The sequence below is a fragment of the Amborella trichopoda genome, chromosome 10 (genome assembly GCF_054954075.1).
Source record: "Amborella trichopoda isolate Santa Cruz 75 chromosome 10, AtrichopodaSantaCruz75HAP2 v2.0, whole genome shotgun sequence".
NCBI classification, from domain to species: Eukaryota; Viridiplantae; Streptophyta; class Magnoliopsida; order Amborellales; family Amborellaceae; genus Amborella; species Amborella trichopoda.
In genome coordinates this window covers 30495296-30519894 of record NC_142345.1, presented here as the reverse complement: position 1 = coordinate 30519894, position 24599 = coordinate 30495296, and the positions used below count along the sequence as shown (strand labels likewise).

The 24599-nt window shown below is 37.7% G+C and overlaps 1 protein-coding gene across 2 annotated transcripts; it reads right to left on the bottom strand.

The window, feature by feature from the left end:
- Positions 1-4248: 4248 nt before the first annotated feature.
- On the bottom strand, positions 4249-22200 carry TAFII59 (TATA BOX ASSOCIATED FACTOR II 59). Of its 2 annotated transcripts, none has more exons than XM_088849528.1 (12): positions 21915-22200; positions 21458-21544; positions 19198-19299; positions 18754-19120; positions 17833-17936; positions 17516-17653; positions 17335-17430; positions 15788-15912; positions 7567-7699; positions 7133-7255; positions 6452-6566; positions 4249-4821 (listed from the first exon to the last, which is right to left on the bottom strand). In XM_088849528.1, exons 6-12 carry the CDS (start codon positions 17651-17653, stop codon positions 4433-4435), a joined length of 1119 nt encoding a protein of 372 aa, XP_088705654.1. In that variant the 5' UTR covers positions 17833-17936; positions 18754-19120; positions 19198-19299; positions 21458-21544; positions 21915-22200; the 3' UTR covers positions 4249-4432. The 2 variants fall into 2 exon arrangements, with proteins under 2 accessions (XP_088705654.1, XP_006839099.2); XM_006839036.4 differs by having other exon boundaries at positions 19012-19120.
- Positions 22201-24599: the final 2399 nt, after the last annotated feature.

Here is a 24599-nt window from a genome sequence, read left to right as displayed (position 1 = left end):
ATTTTATCATAACAAATTGTTGTAAAAAAAATTTAGAATTATTTTAAAATCTATTTTTATATCTAATTAAAAAATTTAAATTTTTAAAAATAGTTAAAATTAAGTAGGTCTATAAATATAAAAAAATCTTGAAAATAAACAGTCTAGGTAATGTGTTTCAAGATACACTATTTTTTCTACTCAAAAACTTTTTTTTTCATATTCATACATCTCGATGTCGAGATGATCAATTATATGGTTTTTCAAAATTAAAACAACATTTTTTATATATTTTTAGGGTGATATGTGATCCTACATTTTAAGATTGCCACCTTATATAAACTTTTCCCTAGAGTGAAAAATATTATATTTTCACTTTTCAGGAACCCAAATTTTGGAGAGTGGCTAGGGTAATTAGGTGGACTTGTGGGTCGGTTGTCACTGCCAAGGCCCGAGTCTGGCCACTTAATCGGACCAGGCTGAGTAGGACTCGGTCCACATCTTAGAACCAGTGCTAAAAAAACTGGTGAGTCGATGCAAAACTGCCAGAGTCGACACAAGGTTGGCAAGTAATTGGTTCGATTCTCTCTCAAAACCAAGTTATTTTTGGTATTTTTCTGCCCTTTCTTTATACAATTGTTACTCATCCTCTCCTTGCTACAAAAATGTTGGATCAAAACCAATTTTGAGTGAGATATTATGATGAAAGCTCAATCCTCAGTCAGGCATTCAGAAAATTTCTACTTAAGTTATCTAGAAGAATTTCTGAAATATGTTTCAAAATGGACCGTTTAGATCCCTTTAACAAATACTAGTGTTATGTATGTGTGTCGTACGTGATATTAAATATTAATTATTAAAATAAAATGTTTAATCTTAAAATAATATTTTCTAAAAAATTTTTAATTACATGCTCTAAATCAGGAAGTTACATGAACAACAAAAAAAATAAACAAATAAATAAATAAAATATTGTGTAGAATAACTAAAAGAAAATGAAAATAAACACCCTATTTAGAGAGAAAGATCGTAATTACCTTCACTGGGGTAAAGCAAATATAGGAATCTTGAGAGAGAGAGGAAGCATTGATCCCCATTATAGCTAAATATATATATATATAAACTAAAAAAAAGGGTCTTGTGCTCAGTAATGACTTGAGCAGCTAGACAACATATCACTTATTCACATGAATTATACTCATGGTAGGTAGTATGAATCTGATTAAACACTTTTAGATATTAATAAATTTAATCCCTCTACGAAAGGTAAATATAAAATTTAGAAAAAAAATGAGAAATTTTATTGGTGCATAATGAAAGTTGAACAATAAAAGCGAAAAAGTAAAATATCTTGTTAGCTTTTTCTTTTCTTTTTTATTTTTTTTCCTTTCAATTTAGGTTTGATTTTGGATGTTAGAAAAATAAAGACAGAAAATACAACAATATATATAAAGAAAAAGCAATAAGGAATTATTTTCTTAGATAATTATAAATATAAGTTACATTATATTTTTAGAAAATCTTTTTTTCTTTGATAATATTCTCTCATACCAATTATATTTTTTACCTTAAAATTTGAAGTTTTAGGTAATTATTTTCATTTTTCTCTTTTACTTTTGTGGTTTTCGGTTAATAATTTACATTTTCAGTTGTAAATATATTATTGAGTTATGTAAATACCAATCTTGTGAATTTGGTAAAAAATAAAATTTAATTATATTATAAACCTATATAATTTATTTTCTAATATAATTGAATTGAGTTCTAGTTACATAATTAAATATATTATTTACTTAAATAAAAATTATCTTGGAAGTTTTAAAAGCTTAAAAAGTGAAAAAATGAATTAAAAAAAAAGAAATTATTTCTATGACATATCACAGAAATAAAAACATGATTATATTTCTTTTAGGATAGATGCATGGTCATACTCTATGCATAGGAGGTTACCAAAAAGAAAACGTTGTATGAAAGGAGAGGGAGAGACTTTTTAGAGAGAGAGAGAGAGGAGAGGAAGAGACTTTTTAGAGAGAGAGAGAGAGGAGAAGGTGTGAATATGGTGGGGAGAAAGAGTAAATTTCCTTTAATATAAGAGAAATGAAGATAAAATAGACACAATTTGTAAAGAGGGGGAGAGAATAAATATGAAAATAGTTTTTCATAAATATATGAGAGAAAAATATTAGAGCGAGAGAGAATCCATTGAGAGGGGAAGGAGAAAATATAGACAAATAGTTGGCTGATAAATATTCTATAACTATAGAAGAAAGAAAACAAAGAATTTACTGATTCGATCTTCATATAGGCTCCTACTAGATCATAGTTATTTGAATGCATTTCTCGAATTAGGTTTTGATTTTGGAAAGTGCAAAAAAGTAGAAACATAAAAAAAATTAAAAAAAAAAAAAAAAAAGAATAAGAAAAGAAACAACACTAATTAATAAGAAATAATTAAGAAGAAATTCTGTTTTATTTTTTCATTTGGTAATATAAAAATTATATTATATTATAATTTATATTTTTTAGAAATATTTATTTGAAAATAACTGTTTTTAGTAAATTATATTGTTTACCTATATAATTTGTATTTTCAATTAATTGTCTTTATCGTGTCTTTTTTTTTTGCACTCCCAGTTATATTTTTTGGCTAAATTGGTTGAAATTATATTACTAAATATATTTACTTATTAAATAAATATTCTTCTGAAAAATTGTGGTCAATATATTTACTTATTAAATAGATATTCTTCTGAAAAATTGAAGTCAATATATTACACCATTAGAGGTAAATACATTATAAGTAATATATTATTAACTAAATAATCATTTACGTGTAAGTAATATATGTTTAGTTATATTATGGTAAATATATTATTTTTTAGCAAATTAAAAATGTTGATTATTTACTTATGACCAAATAATTCCTTTATGAGAACAATTTTTTCTTTTTTATTTACAACTTAGGATTGGATTTTAGAAATTGCAAATATTAAATACAGAAAAATACAAAAAGACAAAGATAAGGAGACCCACATTATTAAAAACTATATTTTAATAATACCTGCAACGCATGAGCATGCTATTAGTACCATGCGAGAAGGAGGCCCACATTATTTTCATGATACGTGTCCCGCTATCTATTCTCTCTCTTTCTTAAAAACGGTTCAAGAGTTCTCTATTTTGAAAATTTTTAAGGGTGTGCTTTGCACAACCGTAAAATAATCAAAGTAAAGCGAACCTCCAACATTTGTCGCAAGATATAATTTCAGTGTCCAAAATTCCTAGAATAGCATGAGAATCTATTTTGAGACTTACAAACCCTTTTTTTTTTTTTTTTTTTTTAATATCCATCCATCTCGATGTCCAAATGATCAATAGATGTTTTTCGAACATCAAAACAACCTTTTTTAAGGGATTTTATAGGCGTACTTTAAATCTACATTTTAAGGGCTCAACCTTTTTAATTATAATTTTTTCTTAAAAATAATGAATCTTGTAACGCATTATCTGGACCATCCATTTTCAAAAATATTAATTCTTTATAAATGTGCTTAATCTGCCTTATTTTTTGGAACTTTAAATTTTACAATTAGAGAGAACAATAGATTTTCATATCATCGTACCGTATCATCATAAGCCTTTCCTCACCAACTAAATGTTTCAACATAGTTTAGAGGTACACCTTTAATGTTGATGCGTTATATAAACCACATATATTATATAAATTTAGTATATTCTAATTTGCATGTATGGAAATATGGCATTATACGCTTTTAAGACCATTTAGCACTAGCTCAAGGTCCCAATGTAAAAACCTGTGGGATGTTAGTAAGTCCTGGAGGCTTTGTCTTGACGCCAAAGTGCAGTCAATGGTAAAAACCTAGCCACCCAGTTTTACATCTAACAACTAAAGGCTAATGTAACCTCGTGGAAAGGCAAATGGTCTTATTATACACTTTTCCTTCCAAGAATTTTGATATTGTAAAATTATTATTTTCAAAAGTCCCATGCGAAACACATCCAATACATATGAGAGGGGGAAGGCATAGGGATAGTCCCACTACTCACAATTTGTGCACCCACACTATATATATATATATATATATATATATATATATATATATATATATATATATATATATATATATAGAGAGAGAGAGAGAGAGAGAGAGATTTTGCTAACAAAGCTACTCACAATGTGTGCACTCACACTAGAGAGATGGAGGGATTATGCTGGCAAAGCTCTCAAATTTTGGGAGCTGTAGCACAAAAGAAAAAGTACGATCATTACCATTGACTGTTCAAAAAAAAAAAAACAGATCATCTTTTCTGGTCATCTGTTCGCGTTCCTCGAGCAACATGTTCGGATAGGCATTCATCACATTAACAATTTCGTAAGATCACTATGTCAATAATCTAATAGTACATAGACAACTTCCCCCGATTGCACCACTCACAAGAAGAAAAGCCTCTCAGGAGGCTGAATGAAAGAGAACATGGACTCCCCAAACAACTCAAAGAGTGAAGCCAAAAGCCGACCCGCATCCATGTCATCTTTCCATGCCTGCCCTAGCACTTTGGAAGCATTTAGTGCGCCCCGCCCTGCAACCCCTCTCATGGGTCCCACACTATCGTGCTGGCCCCGTATTGTAGAAGAAGATGATGGGCCCACATGGCTAGCATCAGCTGAAGACATGGGCATGGTAACTGTGTCCCCGACTTGTGTTTGTGGTGGCTCTGTTTGGAAAGAGGTGGCCGAATTTGGAGATAGTAACCCATCAGTTGCCGCTTTCTTGAGTGGTGGCTGTTCAGCTGATTGATCAGGGCCCACCTTTCTCTTATCTGTGGGCCACCATGAAATATATCAGAGGTTTTTAAACATGATTGGAGTGTTAAACAACTTTCAGAAAAGAAAATATTGATCATATCTCATGGAGGAAGTATAACATGATCCATGCAGCATGCTGCTTAGTATGCTATAAGTAACATCAGCTGTCTCTTGTCTAAAGGAATTGTTGCTGCGAACCATTCCTCTGATTCAGGCTGCCTAAGTACGCCAGAGTGGAGGAACGGTTCATGTCAACTGCCACACTTAACATTGCACCAAGTATGGTGCCATCCACCGCATTCCACACTTTGTGCTCCACCATAAAAAAAAATTTCTTTCGAGAAACTCAAAAGAAATGTAATGGAAAAAAATCATGTTGAGGGTTACATATATTTGGTTAGGTTGGAGTTCCATCCATCCGATTGCACATTTTGTGCTCTACCGTTAAAACAATTTCTTTCCATTGTGTTGAGAAACTCGAAAGAAATGTCATGGGAAATAGTCATGTTGGAGGTCACATGTATTTGGTTAAGTTGGGGTTGACTTCTCCATGGTTGGATTAGAGATTTAGTTAGTCGTGGTGGAGTGGCAGTCTCTTCGATGCCTAATAACGAATACAAAAAAAATGCATGTTTATAAGAAGAATACCCGAATACAAATCCTAAACCAGTCTATAGATTGATAGAACTTGTAAGTTAATTTTCTCTTGGGAAACTCCATAATACTACCAAAACATGACAATATTCGCCTATTTTCTTTGCCTCATTTCAAAAGGGCACTTAAAGCACATCATATGGGGTCAGAAATTGGAGGGGTGATTTCCAATTTAACCCGACTATCAAAACCAAAGTAGTGTATCGGAAAATCAACTATTCGCAAGATACTGGGATTTCCAAACACCAATATCTCAAACTACCCTGTGAGAAACTAGTATCTACAAACATCAACATCTCACTAAGCAAATCATCGCATGAGACACTGGTGTTTTCAAACACCACTATATCAATAAGTAAATCACACTGAGAGATACTGGCATTTTTGGAATTTCTGGATACATGATACTTGTATTTTCAAATATCAATATCTCAAAGCTGTTAAATTTCACAAGATATCAATATTACAAATATTGTATGAATATCTTGCAGAGAGGTGTCAATAATAGAGCAAAATTGGATGTTGAACCTTTGACAAATTCTGACCCTCCATGATGTGCGCTTTGAGAGCTTAAAACTAGGGAAAATAATAGGTGAAGTGCTAAATGGTGCATCTCTTCGGGATGGTTTAGTAAGTTTACCTTTTCTATTTTGTGTTTTGCTTTAAAATTTTGCAAGTTTCATACATTTTATCAATGTTTTACCTTTTAAAATATCCCTCAAGTTTTCTAAGCATAACTCAAATATGCAATTCACCCAACAAATAATAATGTTCAGAGATGCAATAAAAGGATGTTTGTGACTATGGCTTGAACGAATGCTTCATACTACCTCTTAGAAAATTTGTACATGTCAAAAAACAAAGGATAATCTGTGCATATAGGTGTCCAATTACTTGTCTCTAGTCTAGTTCTGATACTATTCTCATAATTCAAAAAAGATGATAATCAACAGAAAAGAAACATGGGTGTGGATTACACAAATTTCTTACTTGGAGGGGTTGTGATCACAGGCCTTCCAGTCAACTTCCAGGCAGCATGGGAGGATGGAGATAATACATTAGGGAAATGTTTAAGGCGATCATATAAGCATTGACCTGATGCACGCTGGAGAAGACACAAGGCACATAATGAACTCATTATATATGCATCAAATAAAGAACGAAAAGTACACCATGATCCAAATGCATATGACATGGTGCATCCACCACCCATTCCTGACAAGAGGTAGTTTAGATTAACTGTAGCTGGGGCATTGTCTTGCTGGGTTCCGGCACAGTTAAATCTTCACAAGCCATCAGCAGGAATAGATAGCCTTTGTGGAGTACTATATAACACACTCCAATGGATTTCCTATAAATAATACGACATCATTTTCAGCTTTCAAAGAATCCCACATTAGATAACTGAAAAAGAAGGGACATGCAGCCATAGAAATAGTAGTAATCAAGGCAAAAGACAACAAAAGCAGATCATTTCAGATATGATGTCTTCCTCTAGCTTGTGTGTTTGAAGTGATTAGAAAAGCTGCTATCTTGCAATTGAAGAAAATATGACATCTCAAACAAGAAAGGCCTATACGCAGTTGAGATGATCTTTCTTCTAGTTACACTATAAATACTAGAATTGCAAGTCCACGTTTGGGGCTCAAAAGAGGGAGGACAGAAATGAACCAGTAGAGCACCATAAACCCTCCATGCTTCGTTCCTCTTCATTTCATTCTTCTGGTCCCCAAGCACATCTTTCTCAAGCAGCTGTAGAAAAGGCTCTAGATTTGGCAAGATCAACAATCGCACCTGCCAGACGTTGAAATCAGAGGAATTACAAGAGAATATTTGAGGGAAAGTAAACTATTATCCAAAGGACTATAAAAAACCATAGTTTCCATAGCACACTGAGGTCGTCAACCAATGAAATCATCAATGGTGGGGGGTGAGATCCACAAGAACAGGACATGACCCCAGAGGCAGGTCTTTCTCTCTCTTTGTCACCATTTATTTCACTGGATAGAGGGACTCAAATGACTACGGTTATTTCACAGTCCACTTTGGACCATACTTTCCAAAAGTTAAAAAGAGGTGAAGCAATAACAAAATGAAACAAATACCACACTAGGCCCCAATGCAGCCAGTCCTTGAATTGCGCCATAATGCTGAGTCCGTGCCTTATTTGGGTCCAAAAATGCATGAAGAAGTGTTCTTGTCACACGGGGCTGGAGATTATGATATGCATGCCCAAACCTAGAAAATGATCGTAAGTGAAACTGGAAAACAGATTCGCCCAAATGAGCAATAAAAAAAAATGTATGATCTGTAAGATAAAAAATAAATATAAAACAAGAGCTTTTCTAATCAAATGAAAGGAACAATCAAAAAGCCCTCTCCATTCTCCTCAAGAATACATGCAAACAATACATTTATTAATTAAGAAGCATCTAATAAAATGTGTAGTGAACCTTTCCTTACCTATTTAACAGAAGAACAACGCTGCACTTGATCTGGGGTTTTACATAGTACCGATCCAATATGGTTAAGGCTGCCTTGGTGTCAAGATTGGGATGGTAGACAACCGACCACACTAGCTACTTTTGCAATTGAGCAGGTAGTGAAGGCGCAGCGCCTCTTTATCCCATCTTTTACAATAGGAAAGAAAAGATATCATAAGGTCCTTTCTCCCCTATTGTACATTTTACAATGGAGCGCTCCAATAGTGTAAGAAGGGGCATTAAAATAAAATGAATAATGTAAAACTCCACTGGCAACCGAAGCCTAAAGAATAAATTCTGATTCAAAGACATCCACAAGCTATTTCACTTCTCAAATTTTTTAATTTATTAAAAACAAAAAATTGATGGGTTAAAAAAATTTTGGACCTCCACTAGGTTTATCCATGTCTCGGTCAAGCGGCCAACCCTGTCCCCCCCACCTTACCCGCCACCCCTGCCCTTCAGCTCCTCCACTCCAATCCCACCCCTCAGCTCCACCAACTTAACCTGTTCCCACCACCCCCCTTATCAGTGAGCCTGCCTTCGCCTATCGCCCTTATCCTCTATACCCCCAAAGTGAAAACCGCATTGCTCCCCCTCCCCTCTACGACCAATACTTACACCTCGTTTGTCCTCAGCCCTCCTCCCAGCCTAGTCTACCCCATCCCAACCTTCCCTCGACCCAAGCCCCCCTGCTTAGCTTTCCCCCATCTGCCACCAAATCATTCTCCCACCAGATTTCCCCTTACCGCCTCTCCATTGGGGGCAAGCATTCCTCTTACATTGCCCACTCCTTGAGGTTCTCTTTGGTGGGTAGTTTCAACCAGAGCGAGATGACATCAAAGGGGTATGTTCCTGGGCTGCTGACCTCTGGGATGAACGCAAGCTTTCAGTGGTGATTTGCTCTTCTCATTCCCTAACAAAACTAGGTCTCGCAAAGCATGTCTTGCGTCCACTCCCTTCTTCAAAGGTGTTGCCCTATCCCTCAAACGCAGGAAAAAAGATAATGGGGTCTTTTACATCAAAAAGTCTGGCTCTGGTTCACTGTCTCACACATCCATCTACAAGCTTGGCAAGTTGACACCTTCGCCCAGATAGGACAAGCTTGTGGCTCTTTTATTTCAGTTAATTGGAAATCCTCGGCCCACCTGCCTTTAGGCACTATCAGACTCTTGGTGGAGACCCTCAACCCCTCCCTCATTCCCCACGTCCTCTGGCAAGAGAATGACAGATTATTCTTGCAAACCAAACTCTCTTGATCCCAGGCGTCCACGTTTTCCAATCGTCATATCCAAGAACCTGAATTTGCTTCACCCTGCTATGGAGCACCATCCATGCCATTCTATAGTCCAAATGGCTGGACTACTATAGTTCGCAATCGCCGCTCCAAGAAATCCCTAAGCCGTCGATCTCATCATCCCATAGCTTAGTTTGAAAATTCGAGCCTCCTAATAGGGGCCTCTCAACCCACCTCCCATCTGCCCATGCTTCTGCTCCCTCGCCTACCTTGCCCTTGGAGCACCACATGACCACAGCCTCGCCATCCCCCTACTTGCCGATACTTGTCCCCACCTTTTCCACACCACCAGCTGCCATCCCCCTAGATAAGCCTCCTCACTCGCTTCACGTGACCCCTTCTCTCTCCTCCCAACTCTTCCCCAATCTTAACCCCTTGCCTTCGGGCACTCCCTCTTCATCCAAAGGTCATCCTGGCCTCCCTCCCAGTCATACCCCTCATCTGCCGTCCCTGACCCCATTCCTTTTTCTCCTTCATCAATCCCTAGGCCTGCTCCCCTTTCGACTGTTCCCCCTCCAGCTTGCCATGTCCAACTCCACCTACCTCGGTCCCTCTGCCATGCGCCATCTCCCCCCTCCATCTCTCCCTCTAACTCCTCATCATCCCCTTCTTCTTCCCTTTCTCCCAGGTCGTCTCTCTGCCGAACCCCCTTCCCATCCCAGCAAGTCATGACCTTCCCCTCTTCAGCACCACAACCGAAATTTGGTCCAATGCCGACGAACCCCCCTGCCGAAGGTCTCTTACCCAACTAGCAGGAGTTGTGCAACCCAGAGATAGCTTCTAACATCATAGTTACCCTTCAGCCTTCCTTGGAGCTCGACCAGCACCTGCTAAACCACCATAGGCCTGCAACACCGTCCCCCTTGCCCAAGCTCTCTTTTGCCCCATGCTCTCTGCCGCAAGCATGACCTCTCTCGAGACACCGATGCTATCCTCACCCAGGCCACCTGCGAACATGGTCGCCCCCCAAATGTCATCCAGTCCCTTCCTCTTTCTCAACCACTAGAGCTGAGTCTTTCTCTTCTATCCCGCCACCCTCACCTCTCCCAGCTAGTTCTCTCCCTTGCCCTCTCTCCTCCTCTTTGCCCTCCCCCCTCTAAACCCTTGGCCCATCCCTCTGTGTCTATCCCCAAGCTTCACCCCCTTCTTTCCGCCGCCCTTTCCTCTGCTCCCTCCCTCCCCTCTCAACCCTCGTCTGCACTTCTCTCAGCCTCCTCACTCATCTTATGCCCAACCCCTCTTCTCCCCTCAAGGCCTTTCCCACCTTCCTCGACCATGCCCCTTTTGTGGGCATCTACATGCTCAAGGCCCCCCTCTTACCTCGCCTGGGTGGATCTCTTTTATTGTATCTAAAGGAGTTGTCAGCCCCCCCTCCTCTTCTGATGTATGGCCAGCACGAATCCCCAGCTTCACCTCGACCATCCGCGTTTGCTTCCAGCACCTCCTGCTCCTCAAGAAAGTCCATGGATTCCAATTTTTTCAAGAACCTACAACAAGCATAGGGGAACATTTATAAGGTATACAAGGTCATGAGTTTGAAGATCAACGGGCCACCAAACGCCCTAGAAGCCTTCTCTAGGGCCGAGGCTCTTCCCCCACTTAAGAAGCCCCTTAAAGGTACATGTGAACTCTCCAATCTAGCATGGGGCATTAACCATGACAAAGGGGAAGCCTCTGCACCTTCTTTGCCTCCCGCTGCCTCAGCCCCCTCGCCAAGGCGTCAATCTAGGTAAGCCTCTAAGCGCACTACCACAAATAACTCCTCATGAAAGTGCTAACTTGGAACATTCGAAGACTTAGTCAGCCTAAAAAGAAAAATGCAGTTTGTGATCTTTGTAGCAAGCACTCGCCCTCCATGTTGACCCTAGTTCGCCAATTATGGGGATGCAGGCCTTGCCAATCGGAGGCTCCGGCAGCCATTGGGGCCTTTGGTAGCATCTGGGTCATTTGAGACTCCACAGTCCACTCCCTTACAGCATCTCAAGTCGTTACTTTCTCGGTCACTGGTATTCACCATGAACTCTAATGGTCTGGTTTGGAAATAAACCACGGTTTATGGCCCCAATGCGGACGACCTTAGAAACATTTTCTGGGAGCAACTCAATATTGTTGCCTCCCTGATTACTCGTGCCTGGTGCCTTGGAGGTGACTTTAACGTGACCAAATGGTCTTATGAACGCAATTCCAAGTCTGTTATCTACCCCAGCACGTTACAATTCTAGGACTTTATTTACTCCTCCAACCTTTTAGGCATTCCCATCCAATGATCCTGATTTACCTGACCAAATCATGTAGCCCAACCACCTATGATCATTGCCCTTTCGCTTCGAAATGGCATGGCTAGAGGAACCAAACTTTTCTTCCCTCATCCCCGGTTGGTGGGCTGCTTTCGGCTTCAGCGCAACCTTCAGCTGCTTAAATCGACTCTTAAAGAGTGGAGCAGTCAACTCCTTGAAACCTTCCGTACCCACAAGGAGGCCTTGCTTAGCTCCATTCAAATGTGGGATTCCAATGAAGAATCCAAAATACTCTCCCCTGAGAAGCGTCAATCTAGGGCCCAAACCAAAATGGACCACCATCTCCTCTTGAGAAAGGAGGGAATCTATTGGGCCCAAAGATCCAGAATCCAACGGCTCAAGCATGGGGACACTAATATTGCCTTCATAGACAGAATTGCAAACTATAGAATGCAGTATAACTCCATCTCCCATATCAAAGTAGCCAACACCATCTTAGATCAACCACCCCAACACCCCCCCCCCCCCATTGAACAAGCAATCTTTTCAGTTCTCAGTTTCTCACCAATCTTTTTTCCTTACCCCTGGCCCCAGACCCTCTATGGCGCCGATCACTCCTTCCTTACTCTCCTACCAAATAGAGCAACATGGCTGGTGGCTGGATTTCAAGAGGGCAAAATCTTCAACTCCACCAACAACCTCGGTCACGAAAGGGCCCCGGGCCCTAACAAATATCTTGTGGCCATTTTCAAAAAAATTGGGAGACTTTTTAGCCTAAAATCCTGGCTATCCTGGCCTTCTTTGCAGAATTTCATTCCTGTGGTGTCAAAAGCAAGGCCATGAACGCCACCTTCCTTATCTTGAACCCGAAAAAGGAGCCAAAGAACTCGAAGATTTCAGACCCATTAGCCTCATCAACAACTCCTACAAGATCCTTCCAAAGTCCTGGCCACCAGGCTTAAATCGGTCCTCAGTTGGGTCATAACCCCTTCTCAAGGGACTTTTGTTAAAGACCAGCAAATCCTCGATGGAGCCCTCATCGCCCACGAGTGCATCCATTCGCGAATCCTTTCCAAAATTCTTGGTGTAGTCATAAAATTGGGCTGAGAAAAGGACCATCTAAACTAGGACATTCTAGAAAGGACTCAATGTAGGATCGGCTTCTCACCCCATTGGAGACTATGGATGACTCTCAATTCTTTGTCCTTATTAACAACTCTCCCGTGGATTTCTTTCCTGCCCCTATGGGCCTTCGCCAGGATGGCCGCTTATCATCTTTACTCTTTGCAAACGCGGCTGGGATATTTAGTAGATCCATCTCCAGATTTTATTTCAACAGTTACCTCAATGGCTTCCATTCCTCTAGCCATGGTCCCATAATCTCCCATCTGCAGTACCAAGATGACACTCTACTTTTTGCAATGCTCGTTGGAACAAGTCGATTCCCTCCTTTTGTTTTTTAAGTGTTTTGAATTCACCACTGGTTTCAAGGTCAATTTGGCCATGACCAAGATGATAGGGGTCTGCACCGACCCTACATTGGTTTGTTCCTTGGCAAGGAGATTGGGATGCGTTGTTGACGGCCTCCCCTCCACCTACCTTGGTCTAACCTTGTGTTACAACTTGCCCAGATTAGAACAATGGCGCCATTTAGTTGATAAATTTGATAGAAGGCTAGTTGGTTGGAAGGGAAGATTCATTTCCTTTGCAAGAAGGAAAACCCTTATCAAAGCCACCCTTTCCAATATCTCGATCTTTCAAATGTCTTTATTCCATATGCCAGCCGCAGTCTCAGCCCGTTTGGAGCAAACCATGCAAAACTTCCTTTGGTCAGGGATGGAAGGCCACAATTACTACCTTATTGCATGGGACAAAGTTCGCTCTCCCATTACATAGGGTGGGCTGGGCATCGAGAAGTTGAACCTTGCCCTGTTAAGCAAGTGGTGGTGGAGATACGCCACTCAATCTGATCACCTTTAGGGGCTAGTAATTTGCTACAAATATTGCCACAGCAGGGACGACTGGACCCTCCTTGTAGGACCTCAGGCAGGATCTCAAGTATATGGAGGTCCATTCTTTGCAGTGTCCTTTCTTGCCAATATCCACTTTCATCCTCAAGTGGGAGAAAAAATACACTTCTGGAAAGACCTTTGGCTTGCCTCTACCCCACTGTGTAAACTATTTCCTCAGCTTTCAAGCCTGACAAGGAATCCCCAAGCTACTGTGGATGATTACTTCCCTCTTGGCAGTCCCGTGAGGTCTTGGGATCTTGATCTCTACAAAGCCCTCCAAGACCATGAGATCAAGGAGTTCACAGCCTTGTCCACTCTTCTCGATCAGGTCTTCCTTCCCCTCTCAAGTGAAGATGAGCTGATTTGGGCTCCCTCCCCCTCAGAACCTTTACCGTGGCCTCCAAGTATTAGAAGATCACTTCCCCTCCATTTTTTCCTCCCAACCCCCCTTCCATTGCTACCAAAGCCTGGTTCCTCTTAACCCACACACGCCGCCCCCCCCCCCCCCACCCCCGGGGTCCCTCCCCCCTCAGAACCTTTACCGTGGCCTCCATGTATCAGACGATCACTTCCCCCCCATTTTTTCCTCCCAACCTCCCTTCCATTGCTACCAAAGCCTAGTTCCTCTTAACCCACCCACCCCCCAACTTCCAAAAAAAAAAAATTCAGATGTTTACTTGGATTGCGCTGTCCCACAGAGCCCTCACCATCGATCAAATCCAAAGAAGATGCCTTCCCTTAACCAACATGTGCACTTTTGTGTATTTCAGTGAGGAAACTAATGAGAACGGAGTTGGCGTCACGGTGGTAGCACCACTTGTGCCCCAGCTAAGCTCTAGGCTTCCATTCTCACCTAACGCATTCAAAACCACTAACGATTTCAAAAACAGGAAGGGGCTCGTCATCCCCACTGAATTACCCAAAAAAAAAAGCTAAGGAAACTAATAACCATCTCTTCCTCCATTCTGACTTGCTAGCACCCTTTGGAGCACATGATTACACCTTTTTAATTGGACATGCATTACCCCGATGCCCATTCCCCACCTTTTTCGAACCTCCCTCTCTCCCCCATGGTCCAAAGCTCGACTCTACCTATGGAGAGCTTCCATTGCTGCCACAATTTGGATTACTTGGATAGTGGGTAATAGCAGAAACTTTAGGGGGGGAGAGAAGCAAGGCCCATTGCTGCTCTGAGAAGATCATCGAGCTCGTTATCTTTTGGGCCACACACCATAAGACTTTCAAGAACTTCTCTCTCTCGGATTTCCTTCAGAATTGGCAAGCCATGCAGAATCTGAGGCCATACAGAATCTCTCGTGCCTCTTTGTGGAGACCTCCCGACATAGGCACAATCAAACTTAACTTCGATGGTTGCTCTCTTGGCAACCCAAGCCCTCCAGGTATTGATGGAATTTTCAGAACTCATAATGGCAACATTCTCCTCTACTTCTCCTCCCCTATCAGCCATGCTGACAGCCCGTTTGCTGAGGCCCTAGCTCTCCTCATTGGCCTTAGAAAGTTCAATCTCGAGCTGGGGCAATGCATTGGCCCTCGAAAGTGACTCCAAGAGCACATTACCTGGCCTCAGCCATTTCCCCCTGCCCATGGCATTTGGACCATCTCTTTGATGAAATTTTGAACATTACCAGCTCTCTTAGCATCTCGTGGAGGCACGGATGGAGGGAAGCTAATACTCACGCTGATCTCATAGCTAGGGAGGGAACTTCTAGCAACCTTTCAGGGGGTTCCTAAGCGCCTTTTTGAGCTACTGAAGCCCTAATTGTTCTTACTCCCACATGTGATACATTGTATAGGGTTCCTTTGGATTTTTTGGGCCCCTAGAGGGCTTTTGCATAGGGCTCCCAGTTGTTTCGGGAAGCCTATTTTTGGTATACCATTGTTACTTGTAACTTTCTTTTACTTAAACAATACAGTTAATAGTTTCAAAAAAAAAATATTTATTTAGTTCTTTATACTGATCCAACTGCTCTGTCCACTGTATACTTGACCAGCCGCTTTGCTTGTTTGATGGACAGCCTGATTTTGACTAAATTAACCTCATATAACCAAATGACCTAAAAAAATTAAATCCACATCATGTACAAAGGAATTAGGAGGAAATTAAATGCCTTTAAACATAGTATGATGGCCAGGATTGCAAATTATTGTCGGTAGACTACATATGAAGAACACTTTCCAAATAAACATTGTGTCACAGTATTTTTGCATTTGAGAGAGATATAATCCCAACCTACGCTTAAGTAAATCGACATAGCAATTAAAGTTGGATTTCTCACCTTCTGCATATCAATGCTACCAGACTTGCCGTAAAGTCCCGAAGCTTCCAGTGGTTGTCAGCAAATTTGTGGCCCAACCTTTTGGCAACAAGGCAGGTGATTACACATGGCATCAACTGATGTAGCTGAGGAGAACATAAATTTTGTCAAATAAAAAAAGCAGCAGCAACAACAATTCAATACCAATTGGCTCAGTTTTTTGGTAAAATACTAACTAGGTCATTCATGGCAGAGAAATCGTCACTAAATCAGAATGAAGAAGAGAGATTGTGGGTAAAGCCAAAAAAAGCCTTACATAAACGGCAACCAACAATTTGTAAATATTAATGTCTCAACTGAAGAAAACAATTGGTATAAGCGGTAATTGGCTAGTGCACTAATTTTCAGTCGTTTGGTGGCTAAATGTTCAACTTTTGTCTCCTAAAAATATGATGGATTAACAATTAAAGTGCCTTCTAAGATGTTCATGCATATCAGGCTACGCCTATAAGTTGGATCAATTGTTATTGGATGGTTTCATTGAAAGAGAAGGCTCTGATTTGGAGTTTTAAGAGATACAGACTGGAGAAGAGGATGAAATTTATAATGCTCATGTGATTATCATTTTCTCAAAGTTTAAGCAAGTGTTTTTCTTTTGTCAATATCAAAACAAATTTCCAAAAGATAGGGTTTTCTGGAGAGGACATGTTTTCTATGCAAGTGGAATGAAGCAGACATGTGGTAGAGCATCTCGACATCAAAGAGATGGAGGCCATGGAGATGGTTATAGAATGGGAGGAAAAGTTCCATATGTAATGCAGTAGTGTCTCTGTGAGCCCATTTCAATCATACGACATACCCTTTGGATACAACCCCAAGAACGTGAAGGAGCCCTTTACATCTGGGTTTTGTGGGTTGAACACCAAGAATTATGATGATAATGTAATGGACAACAGACTGAAATTCCTTTAGTCAACAGGTTCACAAGCATTGCATTTTAAGGACATTTGCTTAAGAATCATCAGTAATGGGGCAAAGCGATGTTGCACAATGGATCCCAAGTTTATATCCAACAGCTGAACTACCCAAAAAAAGTTTTTTTTTTTTTTTGTCTCCCTAAGTATTTCAAGTTCCACTTCACAAACTTCAAATGACAAAGGAAAAAGATGAAAGTTTTAAACAAAGAAGAATTCTGAAATATAGACCAAGATGACTCTCAACCTTGAGATCAATTAGACAAAAGAAGAAGAATGTGGAACAAAGGAAAAACACACCTTTAGGAAAGAAGTTTAACATCAAGACCAAATAAGCATGAGGAATTTTGTACAAGTCAGTGTCAAAAGTATTTTATCACATTTAGTTCTATTGAGCAAGCAAAAAATTGAAACAAGCACGAATACATAAATCAGATCAAATCATGCTGGAATAGTCTGAATAGTCTAACTTCTCAAAAGAATTTGTACAGGAGATGTCATGAAATACAGCGTTCACAATAATAGTGATAAAAAAGCCGAAAAACTAAATGCTATTCCTTTTCATGTACTCATAACAAGTAGAGACTAACTTACATAAGGTTCAATGTGTATGTGTGGATTTTGCAGAAGACTCCTGACCACACGCATTAGAGCATACAGAAGCTGGAACTCATTCAAACTTCTAGTTACCTGCTAAAGCATGTTAAAAATGTTCATCTAAGATATTTGATCTGACAATTCATTTCCATTCAATTTTAGATGAGCTCATAATTACCTCATCAGCAATGAAGTATGTGAAATAAGGAACTAAAGGATGAAGTCCTGAATCTGTCGCCAAACTCACTAGAGCTTCCTTGAAGAGCACCGAATCAGATCCCCCAACAATAAGCTCAGTGATTTTATCAAAATACATCTGCACAATAAATGATACAAGGCAAAATAAGCACTCATATTGGAAAATGTCTGTTAAGATAGTCAAACATGAAAAATGAATTTATTCAATGATTAAGAGCATTAGGGATTCAAACTTCATAAAACCTAACGATAATATCTGTATTTTATTCAAAAAACAATGATAATGTGTGTATTCACCTGGAGCTCTCTAGAAAGGACATGCTTAACAGGTAATTTGATATCAACAGGAAGCCCATCCTCTTTATGCTCTGACTTTTTGTGTTCTGAAGGAGCTACAATTACTAAGATAGAGAAGCAACCAATTAGTTTGATTTAAATCAGGAATAGTGAAATTTACACAAAAGAAAATTCATTCCAATTCAATAAGCTATCAATGATCAAATTAGCAAGTCTTTGTATAGAAACACAAACCAAGCCTCATCAAAGATCCTATCTGGCATGATGTTTTCAGATCATGAGTCATGACAAACTGGTAACAACTAAATCCTGTTGCCTTTTCTTTGTTAATGGATGAGTTTGTAAAATTTGAAGTTTCACACATGAATGTGAAGATGGGATTTTTAACGATAAAGAAGAATCCACAGCTATTTCATTGTTTACGGAATATGTCTTCAATAATAATGCATGAATGTTATGCAAAACTCTAGAGCACAGAAAAATACAGAGTTTCAAATCTCAATGATGCTTTCGTCATTGCCCTTTGTTCCCTTAAATATTGCATATATAGTTTTGCAGGAAAAATCCTTAGTTTCTTCCTTTTTGGCTCGATGCTCTCAGCATCTCATAGTATGAGTGTTAAGAGACGTCAGGGTGCTTATCTAACTTTTTTTTTTTTTGGGAGAGAGAAGGTTAACTCAGGGTGGTTATCTAACCTTCCTAAGATTTTTGTGCCCATGAGAAGGATGAGAATGACCAGAAAGTAATTTATACCCAAAAGAAAAGAATGACCACAATGCCCCTCACTCTAGGGAACTTTCAGTGGAATCCTCAAGTGCCACCAGAGGCAACCTAGATGCCTGCTTGGAATGCTTCTACCAGAGAACACAAGAAGAGCCATAATTTTTTGCCTCAACAAGAAATTGTTGCCTAGGAGCTCACCTAAGTCGCCTTTGATAACAGAGACTTCCTCAAGAAATGCATAGCTAATGTCACTGACTTAAACGCAACATCTGAAAAATATTCTCATTATTGATGGTACTTCCTCCTAATAGCAAGCACAGTAAGCAATCCAAATGACAACATTAGTTTACAACTTGCAAGAAGTCACAAATGAGAGAGGTAGAATGGTGGCAATAAAACACATCATTCAAATCCTAGCAAAAAACTAAGTATAAAAAAAGAAGTTTAGAAAGAAACCATCTACTGTAGCATTTTCTGGAATAGCAGGTTGTATTCCTTCAATTGCTAGCCAGTGGGCGACAACGGCAGTATCAAGGGGCGCCTTTGGTAGAGGAGCATCAATCACCTATAACAGCATTTTCAGCAAAAAATATTTATGCATGGAACAAATTCATGGCCTACAAATGAGGGCACTGATCTCACATCTTTGAACTCCACATCTTTGTCATCAACATAGAATAGATCTTTATGGCCCGCAGCTCTCTTAAACCGTAAAGGATCACCCGAAGCAAATCCATAAATTGGCTAAGACAAGGAAATTGAAATATGTTAGCAAAACAGACAGTCCACAATAATAGAACTCTTCAATATACAAATTTCAATATCATAATGATCTGCCTATAATGTTTAGAAGTAGTAAGGACATCCGGAAAAGAACAAAAATAAAATGTTTGAAGAACATACTTTTCTTTCAGAATATTCATCCTGCAAAACCATGAAATGTTAGAAGACATTTAGTTCACAATAAGTGCTGCAATGGATACGTACAATATCCTACTTTGCAATCCTTTAAGGCTGCTATACTTGTTTTTGACAAATGTGACTCCCAAGATTATAATGTATTTAACTGGAAATTAGAGTTCCCACATTCATAGCTCATATATAATGCAAGGAATCCAAGATTCAGCATTCGCCATCAATAAGATATTCTTTCCGTGGAGTGTAGAAGCCTCTAGTTAGCAAATGCCCATTGATGTTAATTCAAAGAGAAAGTACAATATAGGCAAATGGTGTACTGGGTGGGGTGAATGGTGCATGGTTATGGCACACCACAGGGGTATCCGCATCCATTCCCTAAGAAGGATGGCAGAAATAAACAAGAGTTTCCTATGAACAAAATTCACACTAGTACAGTTTATCTCCACCATCCATTTAAGGAAATGGATGGTGGATGTGATCATGATGTATCGCATGTTTTATACAAATGTTGACTGATATACTTTTCCTTATTCAAATATGTTTGTTCAATCACTCAGAAACTTTATACAAATGTTCGATATGCTTTTCCTTATTTAAATATGCTTGTGCAATCACATTTTCCTTTCACCCATTAGTTCCTTATCCCGGTATCAAAGGGGAGACTCGACATGGTCCACCGCTTTCATTGATTGTTCCTTTGACCAAAAGTAGTCATGCCTACGAAGTGCCTCCCCCTATGTGGTTAGAACAACCTTGTCAAATCAAAGTAGTTTCCCTCCAGCTCCAACTACTGCACTCTACTTTGCTGAGCATACAGTGTGTAGTTTTTATTGCGATCCCTGTGATGAGTGAATGGAATCAAGATTTCCAATATATTGCAACTTATAAGATCTCAGTCATTGCCTGTGAGTTCCATCTAACTTCTCATCGGCTTTTCTTATATGACACCCAACCATGAGATGCCAAAGAAAGCAATAAATATGAGTCACAAGTTCTGCAATGTGTTTTACAAATCATACTTTATTGCTTGCCACATGTTCACGAATTCAAGACTAAAGAATAGGGTAATCCTCAAGAAATCAAAATTAAAAGATCAACTTATTTGGGAAGTGGCCCCCACATGTGGGACATAATTTGTGTTCTAAACAATGTCATAAATTGAATTATATCCAGCTACTTCATTCTCAAAAAAAAAAAAAACTACATTTAGCTACAAGGAAGGTAAAATAACAAAGCAAATCCTTGACATTGACTTTAGAAAGCATACATGTGTTCAGCAGTTAGGCAGTTAAAAGCCACCGCATGCTCAATGATATTATTAAACAATTAGTAGCGGCTCTGCTAGTGGTACCAGTTGTCGATGTTGATGTGATAGAAAAGTGCTTCATGTTCAAAAAACCTCACAGATCTAATGCAAATAGCACATACTCAAGAGACCATGCTAATCTCAAGTCAAATGAGAATGTTTTTTTTAAAAAAACAAAAATGTTAGGGTTTGGCACACACTCAATAGAAAAATCTATCGCAAACTACAATCTTTGGCTTTTCTATTAAAACCCTCTGTGGGCTGGGCACGCACTCAATAGACAATTCTAGCTCAAACTATAATTTTTGTTTCAAAAACTGTCATGGAATTAATACAAATACCCCACACTCCAAATGATCCCCAACATACTTTTTTTCTTCTTTCCTTTTTATCGAAACCAATTGGGAATTTAACTACTTTAACAAGGGTAGAGCCCACTGAAAAGACAATTCGAATCCTAACTCCAAGTAGAGTTTTTTGTTTCTGAAAAACAGAATATGGGTTTCACACAAATAGCACAAACTCAATAATCAATTCAAACAGTAACCCCAACTAGATTTCTATGCTGAAACTTGAAAGGAATAACTTAAATTTCCCCTTAATTGCCATTGTAACCAAATTAAGCACGATTATAATCATGAAAAGAAAAAATCAAATACATGCAAACCATCATATCACCTCCACATTTCTCAGGCTAAGTGCACTATCCACATCCTCTGCGGTCAGCACAGTCCTCTTTGAATGACGCATACACTTGATAGCTTCCTACAATTTCACATCAGTTACCATTAGCTTTATCAATACTTATATATTCATGAAATTATTATCTGCACAAAAAATGTGGTAGAAATATAAAAAACACATATACGATGGAATTTCCACTCATATAAAAAAGCGGCGATAGCAAAAAATGGTTGTAAATCGCTAAACCAGAAATTACTGTAAAGCAGATAAAAAATATGAAAAAAAAAAAAAAACAAAAAAGGAAGGAAATTTGAAGTAAAATGTGATCAAAATGCCACAATTTTTATATTCCACCATATGGCAGTAACAATATGCAGAAAAACAATTTGAAGAGAATTCAAGGAAGGAAATAAGAAAGGAAAACAAAAAGAAAAATTATTCTCAAGAAAACCTGCATAATTTCACGGATTCGATACTCGACATCTTTGGCAAGTTCCACAGCAACATCAGGCGCCAAATTGTTGATGCCAACGCTCTGAGCAATTACTTCTATGTTCTCCTTTGGAATGATACTCATTTTCTAGAAAAACAGTCTCTGAAAGGGTCACATAGGCTTTACTAAATTCCTAGGGTTTCTTCAGAGCCATTAAAACATCTTCAAGGAAACAAGGCATACAAGACATGCGATACGAGAGTTCACAAGCACTGGTTCTCTTTACAACGTTAAAGTTCCGCAAAATGAAAGAAAATAAGACCTTGTTACCGAGTTTCAGGAGCACAAATTCTGAGCGCTACATGAGAGCGCGTACACTATGCTCCCGCGGGAGAATAGTGTACACTTGCTTCCTTGGTGGGAGTTAGAGAAGAACTTTTGCCATTTGAAATTTTGATATTCAAAAACCACAGGATTGTAATATTAATATATTTAGACTATAAGTTTTCTTTTGGGATAAGTATTTAGATTATAAGTTATCAAACACTTTTTTAACTTAAAAAATACATATTATTAGAAAAAATTTATTTTCCCAAAAAAATTAGGAAAAAGTTATATAGGGTTGTAACTTTAAATGTAGAATTAAAGGTGCATCTCAAAATCCATAGGAAAATATTGTTTTAATGTTAAAAAACCCTCTAATTGATCATCTCGACATCGAAATGTATGAATATAAAAAATAAAAAATAAAAATATTTTGAGCCTAAAAACTTTTTCAACACATTATCTAAACCGTCCATTTTTAAGAGTTTCATATGTTTAAATATCCATTTGATTTTAACAATTTTTGGAGTTTAAAAATTTTATAATTACATATGAAAATAAATATTTAGATAATCTTAATACTTTTTTACACCAAAATTATATGTTATAATAAAATTTCGAGGTGTGCCTTAATTGGATTGTTTAAAGTTGCAACCTTATAGAAACTACACTTATTACATTATTCAATGTCATGTTCCGTTCAGGGTTCAGGGGTTAGAGCCCCTCACCAAATCATTAGAGGATCAAAAGATCTCAGTCATTTTATATTAGATTCAAAAAATAGCTTCAAAAATGCACAAACTGTCTACTTAGGGCCCCTTTGGTTCTATGGATTCAAATTTCCAAGAATCATTTTTTTTTAGAAAAGCTGGGTCAATCGTGTTTGGTTCACTTGGAATTGACATTTATGTTGGAATTGACATTTATGAGGGATTCGTAAGTATTCATTTTAAGCCTAAATTTTGGAAATCTCAATTTCATCAAAATAGGTGGAATTTTCGTTTTATGGAAATGACCCATTTTGCGGCTAAAGAACAAAAAAAATATTCAAATTTTAGAGAAGGAAACTATATCAAATTTAGAGAGAGAAAACATATTAAAATTTTAGAGAGGGGGATGGTATCAAATTTTAGAGAGAGAAAGCATATGAAATTTTTTAGAGAGAGAAAGTACACGACATATTTTAGAGAGAGAACGCATACAAAATTTTTAGAAAGAGAAATATATATGAATTTTTTTAGAGAGCGAAACTATCTCAAATCTTAACTTTTAGAACTTTTAGAGAGAGAAACTATATTAAATTTTAGAGGAACTATTTAAAAATTTTTAGAAAGAAGTATCTCAAAATATTTAGAGAGAAATTATTTCAAATTTAAGTTTTAGAGAAAGAGAGCATACTAAAATTTTAGAGACTAGAAATTATATCAAATTTTAGATAGAGAAACAACTTGAAATTCTTTAGAGAGAGAATCTATCTCAAATTTTAAGTTTTCAAGAGAGAAAATATCTTCAAACTTTAAAGAGATAAACTATATCAAATTTTAGATAGAGAAAGTACCAAAAATTTTGAGCGAAAGAGACAATATTTAAAAAAATTTGGATAGAGAAACTATCTCAATTTTTAAGTTTTAGAGAGAGAGTATTAAATTTTAGAGAAAGAAAATACTTGAAAATTTTAGAGAGAAAAACTATCTCAAATTTTAAGTTTTAGAGAAAGAAGATATCTTAAAACTTTAGGGAAAGAAACTATATCAAATATTAGATAGAGAAAGTACTTGACAATTTTAGAGAGAGAAACTATTTTAAAAAAATTAGATAGAGAAACTATATCAAATTTTAAGTTATAGAAAGAGAATGTATATTAAAATTTTAGAGAGAGAAATTACCTGAAAATTTTTGAGAGAGAAATTGTCTCAAAATTTAAGCTTTAGAGAGAGAGAGAACATCTCAAAATTTTAGTGTGAAAAAGTACCTAAAAAGTTTTAAAGAGAGAGAAACTATCTTAAAACTTTTTAAAAAAAACTATTTCAAATTTTAAGTTTTAGATAGAGAAAGTACCTTAAAATTATAGAGAGAGAAGCTATATCATATTTTAGAGAGAAAACTACCTGAAATTGTTTAAAGCAATAAACTATCTCAAAAAATTTATAGAAACTCAAATTGTAAGTTTTAAAGAGAGAAAGTATCTCAAAATTTTAGAGAGATAAACTATATCATATTTTAGAGAGAGAAAGTATATAAAATTTTTAGAGATAAACTATCTCAAATTTTTTAAAAAGATAAATTATTTCAAATTTTAAGTTTTTGAAACAAAGTGTATTAAAATTTTAGAGAGAGAAACTATCTCAATTTTTTGAGAGAGAGAGAGAGAAAGGATTT